This window comes from Hoplias malabaricus, chromosome 2, assembly GCF_029633855.1.
Source record: "Hoplias malabaricus isolate fHopMal1 chromosome 2, fHopMal1.hap1, whole genome shotgun sequence".
Classification (NCBI taxonomy): Eukaryota; Metazoa; Chordata; class Actinopteri; order Characiformes; family Erythrinidae; genus Hoplias; species Hoplias malabaricus.
The window spans coordinates 20700685-20715947 of record NC_089801.1 but is presented as its reverse complement, the minus strand read 5'-3'; the positions used below and the strand labels follow the sequence as shown (position 1 = coordinate 20715947).

General features: G+C 37.1%; 1 protein-coding gene and 1 long non-coding RNA gene across 2 annotated transcripts; one reads left to right on the top strand and one right to left on the bottom strand.

Annotated features, from left to right (window-relative positions):
- Positions 1-1355: 1355 nt before the first annotated feature.
- On the bottom strand, positions 1356-5514 carry LOC136687221 (uncharacterized). The gene is made up of 4 exons (XR_010800419.1): positions 5384-5514; positions 4173-4279; positions 3380-3477; positions 1356-1741 (listed from the first exon to the last, which is right to left on the bottom strand). It is a non-coding gene; the product is annotated as an uncharacterized lncRNA (long non-coding RNA).
- LOC136687220 (PR domain zinc finger protein 12-like) lies at positions 5390-13328 on the top strand. The gene is made up of 5 exons (XM_066661523.1): positions 5390-5744; positions 8780-8970; positions 9903-10058; positions 10449-10563; positions 11725-13328. Exons 1-5 carry the CDS (start codon positions 5495-5497, stop codon positions 12174-12176), a joined length of 1164 nt encoding a protein of 387 aa, XP_066517620.1. The 5' UTR covers positions 5390-5494; the 3' UTR covers positions 12177-13328.
- Positions 13329-15263: the final 1935 nt, after the last annotated feature.

The window sequence follows — 15263 nt, the reverse complement described above, 5'->3', positions numbered from 1 at the left end:
GTAGTAAAGAGTGGCCTGGACTAATCCAGTGTGGAGAACGCTCTTGCCTCGGGCCTAACAATATGTAGCTGAACAGCAGGCGAAGTGGAGTTCAGCAGATTTGGGCTCCATTAACCTTTTAAACCTTTTAAAGAGTGTGTTTGGGGGTCCACACTTCAACTCTAATAATGACTAGAATTTAGATTAGTTCCAGAATAAAAATAAACTTTTAATCATTAAAATCTGAAAAGTAATTCTGAGATTGAATAGATTGTACTTTCAAGCCTGATTTTATGCTTCATTTCTTTCAGAATTATCAACCAATAAAAATGACCCAAAAACATTAACTTGAATTTACATATATTTAAAATAAATACACAGCTCCTTTCTGAGAACTAGACTACACCATGACACCAGAGAACAGAGCACAACAGCAAACCTATTAAATATTAATGCACTAAATATAAAAGTAAAATTAAAGTAGTATTTAATTTGAGCTTGAATGAAAGTTTTCCTGTGTATTTTCATTAGAGCTACAATTCAGTCTTATATTTTTATTTATAGTTGCACTTATATAGAACCTTTCTAGACATCCAAGGGCTGGTTACAATCAACACATGCTGACATTTAATGTTTGTTTGGCATAATATAAAAAGGTTACATATTGTAAAACTGCCATTACAAGACTAATGTAAATAGATGCAAAGAGGACAGACAAAACATTGTTATACAAACAGAGGACATACAACTTGTGTGGAGAATGATTACAAAGGACAAGAGCATTGTCTCTTGATCACCAAGAAACGAGGGCATCCCTGACTAATTAATGCCTGCGATTAAAGGATTTAACTATTTAAAATAACAGGATTATTGTGTGTTAATTACTCAATTACATCATTACGTGATAATTACATGGAAAACAAGGGAGACTGCCCAAGATATTCTTAAGTTATAGGAATGAGGAATGGAAGCCTGAAGGAGCTGAAGGCTCCTGGGCATATAAGAGGATAACTGAGAACTGAGGAAAGCATGGCTGCTTTGCCTGGATTAGTGTGTGTGCGTGTGTCCATCCATCTTTTTCCTGGAGGGCCACACCACTAAATTCTTGAAGGTTTAACATCTTTATAAATGTGACTTATTATTTTGGTAGATTTACATATTTGCCTGAAGCACACTGTAGCTATTTACCTTCAAAGCTCAAGTGCGTATTAATTAAGGCACAGTAGACAACAGCCAATTAGAACAGAGGTCATTTACATACGTACTTTAAAAGTAGAGGACAGGGAAAATTAAATAAATAAAAATGTATAGCATGGGCTTTTTAATTAACACTAAAACCTATTCCAACGGGATGGTCCTGGTGTCATTAATTCTTTTACAGATTGTTTTTTTTTCTCCCTCCTACCCTGAGAAAAACAACAGGCTGTTTTTTGTATTACACCTAACTCAGAGCTCATCTGATCATTTCAATTCCACTTGGATACAATCCACTACAATTTTTCCATTGGGGAGGGGGGTTTGGCCACTGCTACTATCTGTATTTAGTCTCAGTGTGTGGATCCACTAAACCTGCTTCCAAACCTCAATATAGATCTAATAGATGCTTAAGAAGTGTCACTGAATCACTTCCTTTTTCTGGAAAGAAAATTCACCAAAACCATAGGCTGCTCAGTAAGTAATTACTTACTAGTATTGATGTGAATTCCTTAAAGATTTAGTGATAACACAACACACTAGAAGCTCATTCATCTTGTAGATCGTCCTGTTAATGAAATAAAAACCATGAGTTTTATCAATGCACAATGTATCATCAAAAACATCCAACTGATAAACCTTAACAGTTTTAAAAAGGAGTAAAGCACAGTAAAATTAAAGGGACAAGCAAACTGAATAATTCAGATCTTTCCTCTACCTCATTCAACACATTCAACTCTAACTCTCAGCTAGCTCCCAAAGCCTGAAGGATTTAAACTGGGTGTGTGAGAAGTGGGAAAAGTAGAGCCCTAATCTCAACAGGGCTGAGTTTGATAGCCCTTTAGGGGCTGCGTGTTTAAACAGACTCGGACACGCTCCTTTCCTAAAGCCAACAATGCATCCACATGAGCACAGATTAAAAATAACAGCATTGAATTCTAAGTGAATTCCAGCTTCTGTGTTCACATAAGTTAACTAAGCCTTCCATACAATTGACTGTACCTTATGTACACAGTGTTATAATCACGGCAGAGAAAGGTGTTTTAAAAAGTCAAGGGATAAGAGATGGAAAGTTAGTTATCAGCGTAAAATATGTGTATTATATGACATGATATTGTAGCCGTAGGAAGCTTCAGCCACATATATTTGGCTCTTGAAATACATCAGTCATGGAGCAAAACGATGAGTCTCGTCTCCTGTTTTATTCTGTATTGAATTTCACTATCACTCACTACTGATTTCATGCTGCATGCTCTCTTGAAAGCGTCCCAGAGGACCGTGTACTGGAGGATTTGCAATATTCACACTATCTCTGGGCATTGCATTGTGAATATGTGCACACAGCAGCAGGGGGCTTCAGTGGAAGGCCCCCCCACTCTAAAGCAGCTGCTCACAGATCCAGCCTTGCTTTCCATCCTCTTGTGTGTTTTAATGTTATACATGACCCTTTCCGATAAAATCCATGGAGGATGTAACATGTCTTAGTTGGTTTAATCACTTGCAGGATTAAAGCTACCTGTCAGATCCACAGAATGTGTATGTGTGTGTGTGTGTGTGTGTTGTTAGGTGGGGTGTGTTTATAGCGCAAATATAGGTAATTTCTTATGTTAATTTTTTTTTTGTAACATTAAGTTACTTCAGCAAACAAATGCTTTAATAAACCTGATTTAAAATGAACTTAACTTACTGACATATGCAAAAATCGGTGTTTTTAAATTTATATTTAAGTGAAAACATCTACAAAGAACAATATATAACGGGTTTTGTCTGAATAGTGTGTTTCTTTAATTTCACTTATTGTTGCAGGGATGTTTCAACTTTGTTAAATTGCTCACTATCACAAGGAAGTAATAGGTTCAATTTTTTTTATCTATCTATTGCTATTTCTCAGGTATATACTTATTATACACGTATCCTTCAGCACTGCCTTGTAACCAATCGCTTCTGTAATTTTAAATAATATTTCTTGCTACAGCCACACTGCAATTTCCTCCCAAGATCAATAAGGTGTTATATCTTGTCTTAAAGCTTAAAGCTTTTCTTTAAATACTATTATCTGCTATAGGCGATATGTCTGGTTGAATAGTAAAGTCAATTCTACATGAACAGTGGACAATTCCTGTATAATTTATTGTTGGATTATGAAGAAAAAGTCGCGTCTGAAGTGTCCTGTGGAGTTAAGCAGGTGTTGCGGAGCCGCACTCACCTTTCCTGCGGATTTAAGCCCATCTTCCATGCTGAGAGGTCCACCTTCGGCTCGAACAAAAAGAAGCGCTCCCAGAGGACAGAGGGTCATCTCTGCTCCTGCACATATGACCATAATTATTCAAATTATACCAAATTGTGCCAGTTATATTGTAGACTTTGAGCAATATATGTTTGAATGGTGATTTTTAACGTTTTCACTATCATACATATAACGTCTGTATGGAAAACAAGACCTAGATGATTGAATGTACAGTTTTTGACATTAAGAACATTTAATTTAATAAAAGTTCCAGCTGCACTTTACATTGTGAAATAAACAGAAATTAATTATTTTTCCATTATCTTCAGAATGTTTCGTTCCTCAGGTTCCTGAAATACGTTTTGTTCTGACAGTGATTATTTATTATTTGCATATTTTAAAAACATGTGATGCACGAACCAATAGAAACCGAAAGTCCAGGATTTCTCAATAATTCGTAGTTTTAAGAACTTAATTTTATTGTTTTTCCTGGGCATTTTCTTGAAAGTTACAATTGTGGTGATACAATAAAGATATTCTTTAAGTAATAAATTCAACTAATAACTGTTCATTCAAAATTATTATTAAAGGTTAAATTCAGAAAGTGTAAGGTCTGCTGCTGTTAAAAATGTCAACAAACAGTAGATTTAAAGTAGTAGATTTAAAGTAGCAGATTTAAAGTAGTTTAATTAGTTAAAGCATTTCTGTTGAAGTTAGTGGGGAGTGTTTTTTTTTCTTCTTTTTTTTTTCTCGTGTGTGTTTTTAAACTCACCGTAAGTCCACTTTTCCATCCTCTTTTCTCCTGGTCAGTCAGATTCCAGTGCTGGGCAGTGAGTCTGTCCTCAGGAACAGCGTGCAGGATTGATTTTCCTGCAGCAGCTGTGAATAGTACAAAATAAAGATGTTCACCCCACGCTGGAGCACTGAAAACCAGCCCAGCAGAGGCAGAGGAATGGACAGAATCACAGCAGAGGTGAAGAAAAGATGAATACATACACAGCTGAAACACGCTGACACAATGTGAGGGCTTCATACAAAACCCTATGAATATGAATCTCCTCAGAGAAAAGAGGAGCAGAACAATGCAGCACAGAGAAACGTATTTTTTTTTCACCCAAACCATTCCCATTACACCACTAGACACAGCCAGGCGGGGAATTACCTCCTTTTATTTCCCTAATTATTTGCATAAGGAGACAAACTGGAAAGGTTGACATATACAGTTTTAACAACAGTAGTGATAACAAGGCACTTTCTCAATGAGAAAAAAAGATTCTCCCTCAGAATGAAACCTTGACCAGGTTTAAACAATAAAACAATAATTGTTTTTATACAAAGAATCCAAGACTTTGCTACAACTGGATTGACTAATAAAACATTTCATTTACTTTAAAGTTACATTATTTCCTGCTTTTCTCAGCCAATAAATAAAAAAACACTTTCTCTGCAGCTTTCGAGAACACTGCTGCAAAAAAAATGAAAAAAATCTATAAAACATAACTTCACATTTGTTTTATTTCCCCTAATATGTTAATTAATTAATAGCGAATAAAATGACATAAATAGGTTTGTTTTTTAGATTAGTGAAGGCTACTTATTTTCTTTTAGAAGATCAAGACTAGGGGGGGGGGGTCCAAACTTTTGCATACTAGTGTAAATGAACTCAAGCTATTCTTTTTATTCTTGTGACACCTCATGAGTGAGATTCATCTGTTGAGCAACTCACTCTCTCTCTCTCTCTCTCTGCCTCCCTCTCTCCATACACAATCTCTCTCTCTCTCTCACTCTCTCACACACAAACACATACAGACACTTGCTCACCCTCTATTCGTGGACTCGTAGAGGGGGCTGTCCCCTCCACAGAGAGTTTCTCTTTCAAAGGGAAACAGTTCAGCAGAGGGAGGAGGGCAGGGCCATTAATAACTCATTAGTGAGGGGGCTGAACCCCAATATAAGAGCGGCTTCTCAGAGCGGGGCACTTACTTTCGTCTTGTCCCGAGAAGAGGAGAGGTGAAGATAGGAGAGGAGCAGGGCTGATCACTTTCCCTCTTTATTCTCCGTCCGCATCCAGGTGTTTTCCGCAAGTCCCCGGCTATGGGCTCGGTTTTCCCGGCTGAAGCTCTGATGATGAAGTGTGGCTTCAAACCTCAGACTCACTCTCTCTGCGACATCATCACCTCCGACATTCTGCACAGCTTCCTGTACGGACGCTGGAGGAACGTGCTCGGAGAACATCTGCCCGAAGATAAACAACATCTACATCATCATCACCACCACCACCACAGCAACATCAGCCCCAAAACGGCCTTCACCGCAGAGGTCCTTGCACAGTCCTTCAGTGGAGGTGAGATCACATACAGACAGAGTTTAACCCACTTCTAAAGTCATGACATGCCTGTATCTCCTTCTGTTAAACTTTTGTTATAATGACATCCCATAATAATGTCTATTAACTTAGCATCCCTTATTTATAGATGTCAACTTTCTAATTCTATTCACATCACAAACCTATATTTATGTCTATATTTGGGTTTTTACATTTCCATTCCATATTGGTATCTACCTTCATTAACTTTCAATTAATATTTCTATTGAAAAGTCCCATCATAAGTTATCCTTGCTTTAAATATATTTGTATATATAATCTACAACAAACTGCTGCCAATAATATCTATGATCTAATGTTTGTATCTCTTATATGTATCTTTAGTTCAACAAATATTCCTTTAAGTGTTATACACATGTGGTATTAACTTTATATTCCTCTTAAATGTCAGCACTTATCTGTACTTACTTCCTTTAAGTGTCTTGCATATTTATATTTCTGTCTAATACATGTCTTATTAAGTTCTATTAATTTTCCTGCGTCTGTTATGCTTGTTAGTTCTGCTTTTATTTTGACTGTGTATGTGTATTTTTGAGCATTTTGAACTACTTGTCATCTTAAATGTATATTAATTTAAATAGACGTTCATTGCATCTTTGCTATTTTCAGCTGCATATAATAGCCTCGATGTTTTATAATCAGCTCTGTGTTTAAATGTGTCCTGTATGGAAAAGGCAGGTTGCGTATCACAGCAGACCATGAAGCTTCAATACTGCGGTTAAAATGTTACAGGTTTCTGTAGTTTAATAAGTTTAGAATGCTTTGCTGTACATTTTCCTGGCAAATACATACATACATACATATATGTGAAGGCAATTCCAATGGAGTAACTGCAAAGTAGCGTAGCGGTAGATGTACTAATGTTGTAGAGTAGCACAGTGTTTCCAAAAGAAAAGGAAATTTCAGACAGAGGTCCTTCATCAACTGTGCAAGTGTTTCTGAACGTCTAATAATCATTTGTTATTACAATTTAATTAATTTATTAAATATTTTACTAAATATAGGTAATTCAATATTAAATAGTGTATTATTCTACACTATTACTCTACAACGTCATCCATCTCTATCTTATATATTATAAAATGATTATAAACACTAAGAATGGAGGGGCCTGGTATATGTATTATATACATGTTTTAGATCAGATGTTTGTTATTTTTTACCTAAAGGAGCATGATGTACAAACAGTGTAATATATGATATTGTTTAAAGCACTGAGCCTAATCTAGATACATTTATTTAACATATAATTGAATCTTTAATATAGAACATAGTGAATGTGAACTATAAATGTAATAAGGTTTATATGTGTCCTCAGCCAAAACATTAAATTAACCATTTAATCACAGTGCCTGACTAAAAGACATGTAATATCTCAACGATTTATTTATCTGGATATAAAAAAGTAAACTGCAGAGAAATGTGGTCTCTGTGGAGTAGGTTCACCTTTTTTCATGGTGAGCAGAGAGAGAGAGAGAGAGAGAGAGAGAGAGAGAGGGGACTCAGTTTCTTTCCCAAGGTCTCAGTGTCTCTGTGACTTGGGGCATTACTGTTTCTCCACCATTTCTCCCACTTTGTCTCTTTTCTTCGAGGCCCATTGAGCCCCTTTAAGGCGTTTAGTGCTCTGACCCCCTCCGTTTCCAGGCCTGTTAGGCGTGTAACTGCTGCTGACCAAAGAAAGGAGGGCATTAAATTCATTTGGTTAACTTTGTGCTTGACCTGAGAAAAAGTTTCCACTTAAAATACGGGAGGGGAGGGGAAAGGGCTTAGGGAAAGAAGGAGAAAAAAAAAAGAAAAAAGACCCCCCTCCTTAACCAACACCCACCTTTTCTTTGAGATGTCCCCAGCCTTTTTCTTTCCCCCTTTTTTCATTTTTTATCTGGTATTCATCCATCTCTGGACAGTCTCTTTTCCTCCTCTGGCTGCGCTGAGGCCTTTCTCTTTTTCTTTCTCTTACTTTGTCTTTTGAAGGCCTCTCTCTCTCTCTCTCTCTGCGTATCTCTCCTTTTTAATGAAATCTCTCGTTCTGAGTTTGTTCTCTTTCTCAGGCTCTTCATTCTCTCTCTCTCTCTCTCTCTCTCTCTCTCTCTCTCTCTCTCTCTCATATTTATAAAATAAAGCTCCCTGTTCCTCCTATAACGTACCGTGAAGGCTAATGCTAGTGCCATTCACTCTATGGCAGGCGGCTAATCGCCTTGCCACTTTCTTTTTCTCTCGTCTTTTCTTTATTCTTTTCTTGTCTTTCTTTTCACTTTTGTTTTCTTGTGAAATTCCCTGGTCTTTTAAACAAGCTCCCGTTTCATTCACAGCAAATTTATTGCTACAAAGTCCTTAAAAAGGATAATGAATTTGGAATTAGCCGCTCGCTTTTTTATTTTTTCCACCGGAGGGTAATGAATATCTTGGGGAAGCTGAACTAATCTTTGCACTGAGACCGTTTAACCTCTCCCAGCTCCCACTCCTCTCAGAAATATAACAATAACAATGATAATAATAGTAATAATAATAATAACAACAACAATAATAACTTTCTTAAGGTTTCAGTGTTTCAAGTTTTAAAATAATAATCCTTAACGAACACGAAAATGAGAAACGCACTCCACTACTGCTAAAATGTGCAAAAAAGTAAAAACAAATAGTGTTTAATACTTACACAATGTGTTCATTTAGAAATATAATTGTTAATATTCATTAAAACAGACAAAAAATGTGTGACCAAAATCCTTTCAAAAGCAATATGTATATTTTAATAATATTGAAATAACTCCTCTTTTTTAAACAAATACTTTTTTTTAATTCACTGCACTTTAACCTTAAATAAACGTATTAAATTAATTACTTTAACAATGAGGAAGAATTGTGATGATTGGTGCTGGGCTCTGTAATACCTCAGCTTAAACCTGAGGTATTTTTAAAAATCATTATTTTATTAAACCCAATATTTATGGTTTTATTTATTTATTTATTTATTTATTGCATTGTGCCTGTTACAGAAGTGCAGAAGCTGTCCAGTCTGGTGCTGCCCAGTGAAGTAATCATTGCTCAAAGCTCTATCCCAGGTGAGGGTCTGGGGATTTTCTCTAAAACCTGGATTAAAGCTGGCACAGAGATGGGACCCTTCACTGGCCGCATCATCTCCCCCGAAAACATAGATTTGCTCAAGAACAACAACCTCATGTGGGAGGTGAGAAAATACGTTAAACACAAAAAAATGTCTCTTATATTAGTTCTTCAAAATGAAAACCTCACTCATAGTCCATTCTCCAGAGTCATAGAAACGTTTCAGGGCACTTTCCTGCTCAAAAAGCTTTTCAGAAAATCTACAGGTACCTTATACGATCTCTACAGTAAACTTGTAGTAAGTTACACCTTAAAAATTAAAGGGGCCACAAAAGGATTTTTGGATCAAAGCTGTATAAGAACCACATTTATTATCTTAAGAACTTTTTAAACATCTTTGAAAACATTTTTTGTAACTTACTTTTAAAATAGTGTTATCGAATGAAGTTAATAAGTGGTCAGTTTTGATTCTTGAATTACTTTTTGAATTGTTTGTTCAGTTCAGTATTGGACACTTTCCACATTGCTTACATATCTGTTTCTGTTTTAACATTCAATGCATCTGAAATTAAACTATAAAGACGGCACCTAATTCCAGTTGTGATTGTGCCAAAATCATGGGCTGTTTAAGATCATTGACAAATATTCTTACAATAAATAATCATATAATAAATAATCATATATTGTCGCTGTCCAAAGAAAGACAAAGTAAAAATGATTCCATGTAATTTTGGAGCATTTCTATTGGTTCGTTCATCATGAAATTTCCACACGATATCAGCTGCTGGAGATGGAGATACATGTTTTTGTTTGCGAAGTGACAGTATGGTCCAAGTATATTATATGCTTAGATTATGCAGAATAATGGTTCTCACATATCTTTCATGTATCATTCATTCTCACACATATATCATTCACTAAAATGATTGTGTAAATAGTCTGCGAAATCACCTTTGTGTAAAAGCCCTATTATTAATCTCATATTGAGACTGTGAAGCAGAGAATTTACAATTGTAATTGTAAATTCACCACAGTATTCCTCCTCTGTGTGTCCAGGTGTTTAATGAGGATGGGACGGTGCGCTGCTTTGTCGATGCCAGTCAGGAAGACCAACGCAGCTGGATGACTTACATCAAATGTGCCCGAAATGAACAGGAGCAGAACCTGGAGGTGGTGCAGATTGGCAGCAGCATCTTCTACAAAGCCGTGGAGGTCAGACTCAAACAAAAATATAATTAATTGCACATATATAATGGTATACATACCATTGCATTGCCCTACATGTCAAAACACTTTCCATATCAGTACACGTCTTTGTAGGTTTACATTTACTTACTGTGGCCCACCTGTAAGGCCACGTTAAAAAAGGAAAATACAGAATTTACTTCATATACATTCTTTACACTTTTACATTTCATTTTAAAACTTTATCTTGAGTGAACTTCTGTGAAGCTGCTTTGTGACATCATCAGCTGTAAAACTCTCTACAAAACAGTTTGACTTGGAATTTGATACACAATGTTTGATCATTTTAAGACTGTTATTTATTAGTGAGAAACTTTATTAGTGAGAAAGGACTTTGCGTCCTTTGCTTTGATTTAGACCATTCCTCCGGACCAGGAGCTGCTGGTTTGGTACGGAAATACTCACAACACATTCCTGGGTATTCCTGGAGTTCCAGGAACTGAAGAGGAACATCAGAAGAAGAACAGAAATGGTGAGACATCTAACAAAGTGTTTGTGGGGGTTGTCCATAAAAAAAAAAAAAAAAAAAAAAAAATATATATATATATATATATATATATATATATATATATATATATATTATAATGGATATTGATCGCAGATGCATTTTAGAAAATGTACAATTGCTGTGATTGAATAAATACACGTCATAATTCAGTTAATTATGACGTGTTCAATTCATACAATTATTTATTTCCATGAGAGAGAGAGAGAGAAAGAGAGAGAGAGAAACTGAAATATTCAGCTCTTGTGTGGGTACTGAGCTGATAATAATCAGTGGGCATTTTAGGAACTATAGTCATTAGTGTTTTTTAATTGCCCGATAATTACATAATTACCCTGAGCTGTTTACGCTGTGACAGAAGACTCCTTTTTTTTTTCTCAGAAATCTGTACCCTAGCTCCCTCTAGTGGTGAATAGTTCACTGTGGTCATTTGGACAGTATTTTCTGAACCAGATATGTAAATAAAATGTAGATAAAGAGCAATATAGTAATACTTGTGTATTATGACACATCATAGCATACCATACTGTGGACATTTTAAATTATTTTAAATAATTTAAAGGACACTGATTTGGTCAATTGTATTTGGTCCTTTATAGTTACCATCCCAGACATCATGCAGGTGTGGGCCACTTTCTGTAAAGATACAGCAGGTCCATTGTCGGGCTGCACACTGCATGTGAACAAAAAGAAAGTGGCCCACGTATTAAAAATTCTTATTAGGCCACATGTATAAAAAACCCAGACCTGGTCCAGTTCTGGCGAAGATAAGGCGGTACTGGTCTTGTCAAACAAGGTAGAATCAGAAGTGGTCCAAGATGAGTGGTCCCCTCAGGTGGGCCATGAAAATGAGGGTAAAATATAGATTTTAAATCAACACTTGATAGTATTTTTACCTTAAAATCACAGCTTCAAAATCACTGTGCTGCTCCACTGACCTGTATTAGTGAGAATAGACCCTCTGTCATTGCTCCCTGGGGCTCAGCACTGCAGAAACTGCACTGTGTAACTTTTGGAGGAGGGTAGGACGTCTACCAAGTCCCCCCCAAATGCCATAAATGCAAATATTGAGAATATCACTAAAGACCATGTCAAACATTACAGATTTCCCTCTGTCTTTCTTCTCAGATGAACTCCACCCATGTGATGGCATCCCTTCTTCCTCTCCTTCCTCCTCCTCTTCATCCACCTCCTCCTCCTCTTCCTTGTCTGCCACAAGCCGCATGCGTTGCGTCATCTGCCACCGAGGCTTCAACTCGCGCAGCAACCTGCGCTCACACATGCGCATCCACACCTTGGACAAGCCCTTCGTCTGCCGCTTCTGCAGCCGGCGCTTCAGCCAGTCGTCCACGCTGCGCAACCACGTCCGCCTGCACACAGGCGAGCGGCCGTACAAGTGCCACGTGTGCCAGAGCGCATACTCGCAGCTTGCAGGGCTGCGGGCCCACCAGAAGAGCGCCAGGCACCGTCCAGCCAACACTGAAGCGAACCCTGCCCCCTCTCCACCGCAGATCAGCAACATGAGCTCCATGGCCCCGCCGCTGCCGCTGGTGCACCACATTGCAACCATGGTGCTCTGAGGAGTCGGGGCTTGAGCCTGGACGCTCAAAAAAACACTGCACTTTAACCTCCTAAACCCCCCAGCAACATGTGACGCACTGGGCCTTTATGCTTAGTGCCTACATCTGTTTATGTATCTCTCAGTTGTTTTAACACATAATTATGCATCAGTTAATCCTCAATCCCACAGAAATGTAATGTCCGAGGGTCAGACAGAGCACACTGCAGTTTCAGCCCTATTGCTGGCATTGGGAGGTTGTGAGTTAAATCCCTGGGGACAGTTAGTGTCCTCCTCCAAGCACGCTGATGTCCTCTGACGTTGCATTAGATTGAAAAGATACAGTGGTGTTTCATATGTCTCCCAGGATTGTTTACATATAGAACATCTAGTTTACATTAGACATATTTACAGACTGTAATGAGAAACAATGGAGAAACATCAAACAAAACTGTAGAGCAACTGAGCAGTAAAGCTGTGATGTGAGAGGTACATAGTTGCTGGGAGAACACCTTTGGGTCCTTTGGTTGTGGTCATAATGTGGTCATTTGTCCCCAGTGGCAACTTAAATACTGAACACTGCTGTGAGGATTTGATGGCATTCAGCCATGAGAGCAATAGTAAGGGTCAGGTAATGATTATTTTTGGATAAAAAAAATATTTCAGAGAATACAGTTCCAATACACTTCAAAATGCAAAGATGGGGGCTTTATGCCCCTCGAGTTTACACTTGGCATTGAGCACACTTATGGCTTTGTCCTGTGAAATCTCCAGAGTGTATCGGTTCACATTTGTGGATATTTGTGAACCGGGTGTCTACATTCCTTTTTTTGTGTGTGGTCGCAATTTCCAGCTTTTTAATGGTCATTTTATGTCAATGCTTTTCCAGATTTAACAGATTTGCCCTAAAAGAACAAAGATGTAAATCATTAAATCTGCGTGGAACATATTCAGCCGCTAACAAAGGTACATTCATAGTTAATTAATTCAGGGATGAGGAAAGTTAGAAATAAATACGACCACAAAATGACGTAAACCCTGTAAATATGTTGTGAATATGTATCCAAGCCTATGAAGCAACAGGTGGAGAGTTTATTGATGTAAATATACACGACTCATCACATAAACTCATGGTGTAGATTAAACTGTGAGGCATTGTTCTGTATCACAGTGTATCAGATGTAAATATGTTTGTATGGTTTCGTTATTGTTAATAAAAATTAATGAATCTTCTGTCTTCATGTTCATTTTTGTTGCGCAAAATTTCTTCCATTTAGTTTGCCTTCGTTACAAATAATTTTAAATAATTATATTAATAATAATTAATAAAATAAAAATAATTATATTAAACAGGAAAGTTTGAAAGATTGAGAGCTCAGACTGAACGCTGAAAAAAGGTGATTAAAGTGAGGTTATTTGTCACTTTATTGACTTTATAAAGTTTATAATATTAAATGTGCATTTTCCCAGGTGTCAGGGGAAAATAGCAGAATGAGAAATCAATAACAGTCACCGAGTCCCAATAAAGAGGTACTGCGTCTCTTGTGCTGACACAGCACCCAAGGTGCAGTTACAGGTTTTATCCACAAGGCGACGCCAAAAAACTTGAAATAGGTTAAACTTGATCACATATCGTGCAGGTTTATAATACTGAACTTAAACAGTTATTATTATTATTATTATTATTATTATTATTATTATTATTATTACTTGATCCTTCATATTTCAAAATACACAGCAGATAAAATGTAAATCTTTTACTTACACATCAAACTCAAGCATTTTGCCAGATTGTATACATTTGTGTTTAATTTTAGTCTTAACCTAACATACTTTTTTCATTCTCTCTTTTTAAAGGACAGTTTAAAACAGATATTTTTAATGAACACTCAACTTTAATTTGGCTCATTTTTATATTATCTATAACTTTTGAAACTCTTTTTAATTTTCATTCATAATTATATGCTCATTCTCAGACTGTAAACAGTATTATAGTTCAGAGAATGAATGCTGGTCTAGAATCATTTTTCATGCTGTTCTTTTGTCACATTTTAAAAACCGGAAATTGTGCTTAATATAATTTTTTAAAGTGTAATTCCCGTTGGTGTCCGCTGGGAGGAAGCACGGTGATGAGCTCTCGGCCCTCGCTGCCGTTGTATGCTTAGCTGAACTTATGTGTGCTTTTAGGTCCTTTACACCTTTATTTGCTACACAAAACATGGGAGTTTCTTTTTTAATTCATCCGAGAACTTACATTTACGTTTCGGCATCGCTGCTCGAGATGAGGGTGGGTACAGGAGCTTTGTCTGACGTAAACAAGGACTACTGACGTGCAGACTGACCAATTAAATGTTTACAGAGAAGGTTATCGACCAATAACGGTAGCTCTACAGTCAGACCGTCCAATCAGAAGATTTCAGGCTACTTCACCACGCCCCCTTCTCACTCAAGCGAACCAATCGGAGTAGGGGCGGGACTAGTTTGTGAACGAAACTTCTCGAAGTTCTATGTAAGCTCTAGAAAAACAAAATCCCAGACGTTTGTGAAATTCCACCCGGACATTTTTTAAGTCTAAAAAGAGGAAATGTCCGGGTAAAAGAGGACGTCTGGTCACCCTATATTTGATTTACTATTAAAAGTTTTGCTTGTATGTGTCCACAAAGGTAGCACAGTGGTTCTGTCCACTCCAAGGTGCTCCAGTGACCTCTCCTGGGTTCAATCCTTGTCCCAAGTCACTGTTTGTGAAGAGTGTATCTGATGTGAGCGAAGTTTTTACATTTCTATAAATGAACCTTGAGCTTTACCCTTTCCTTTGAAAAACTGGCCTTTTTACTTTTTAAATTATTTCCCCCAACATTTATGTTCATCCTTAAACACTCATCTGTTCATTCATCTGTTCACAGCCTAGAGGTCACACTGTGCTGACCTTCAGAAAATAAGAATCTTGAATGAATCTCAGGAAACACTTCACATCAGTGTTTCAGCTTTTCTTTCTGGAGCTCAAGGCTTTTTAAAAGAACATCAAGAGTCCACACAATGGAACAAGATGAGAACTCAGCAAAAATGACAAACTACAGCCTACAGCTGACGATATAACACTGTACAAGGC

What these genes read in the sequence shown, in the direction of transcription:
- LOC136687220 (XM_066661523.1), top strand. Translation starts at nt 5,495, where the DNA reads ATGGGCTCGGTTTTCCCGGCTGAAGCTCTGATGATGAAGTGTGGCTTC. An exon ending in ACAACAACCTCATGTGGGAG is followed by an intron (nt 8,971 to 9,902) that starts GTGAGAAAATAC and finishes CTGTGTGTCCAG; the next exon opens with GTGTTTAATGAGGATGGGAC. An exon ending in TCTTCTACAAAGCCGTGGAG is followed by an intron (nt 10,059 to 10,448) that starts GTCAGACTCAAA and finishes GCTTTGATTTAG; the next exon opens with ACCATTCCTCCGGACCAGGA.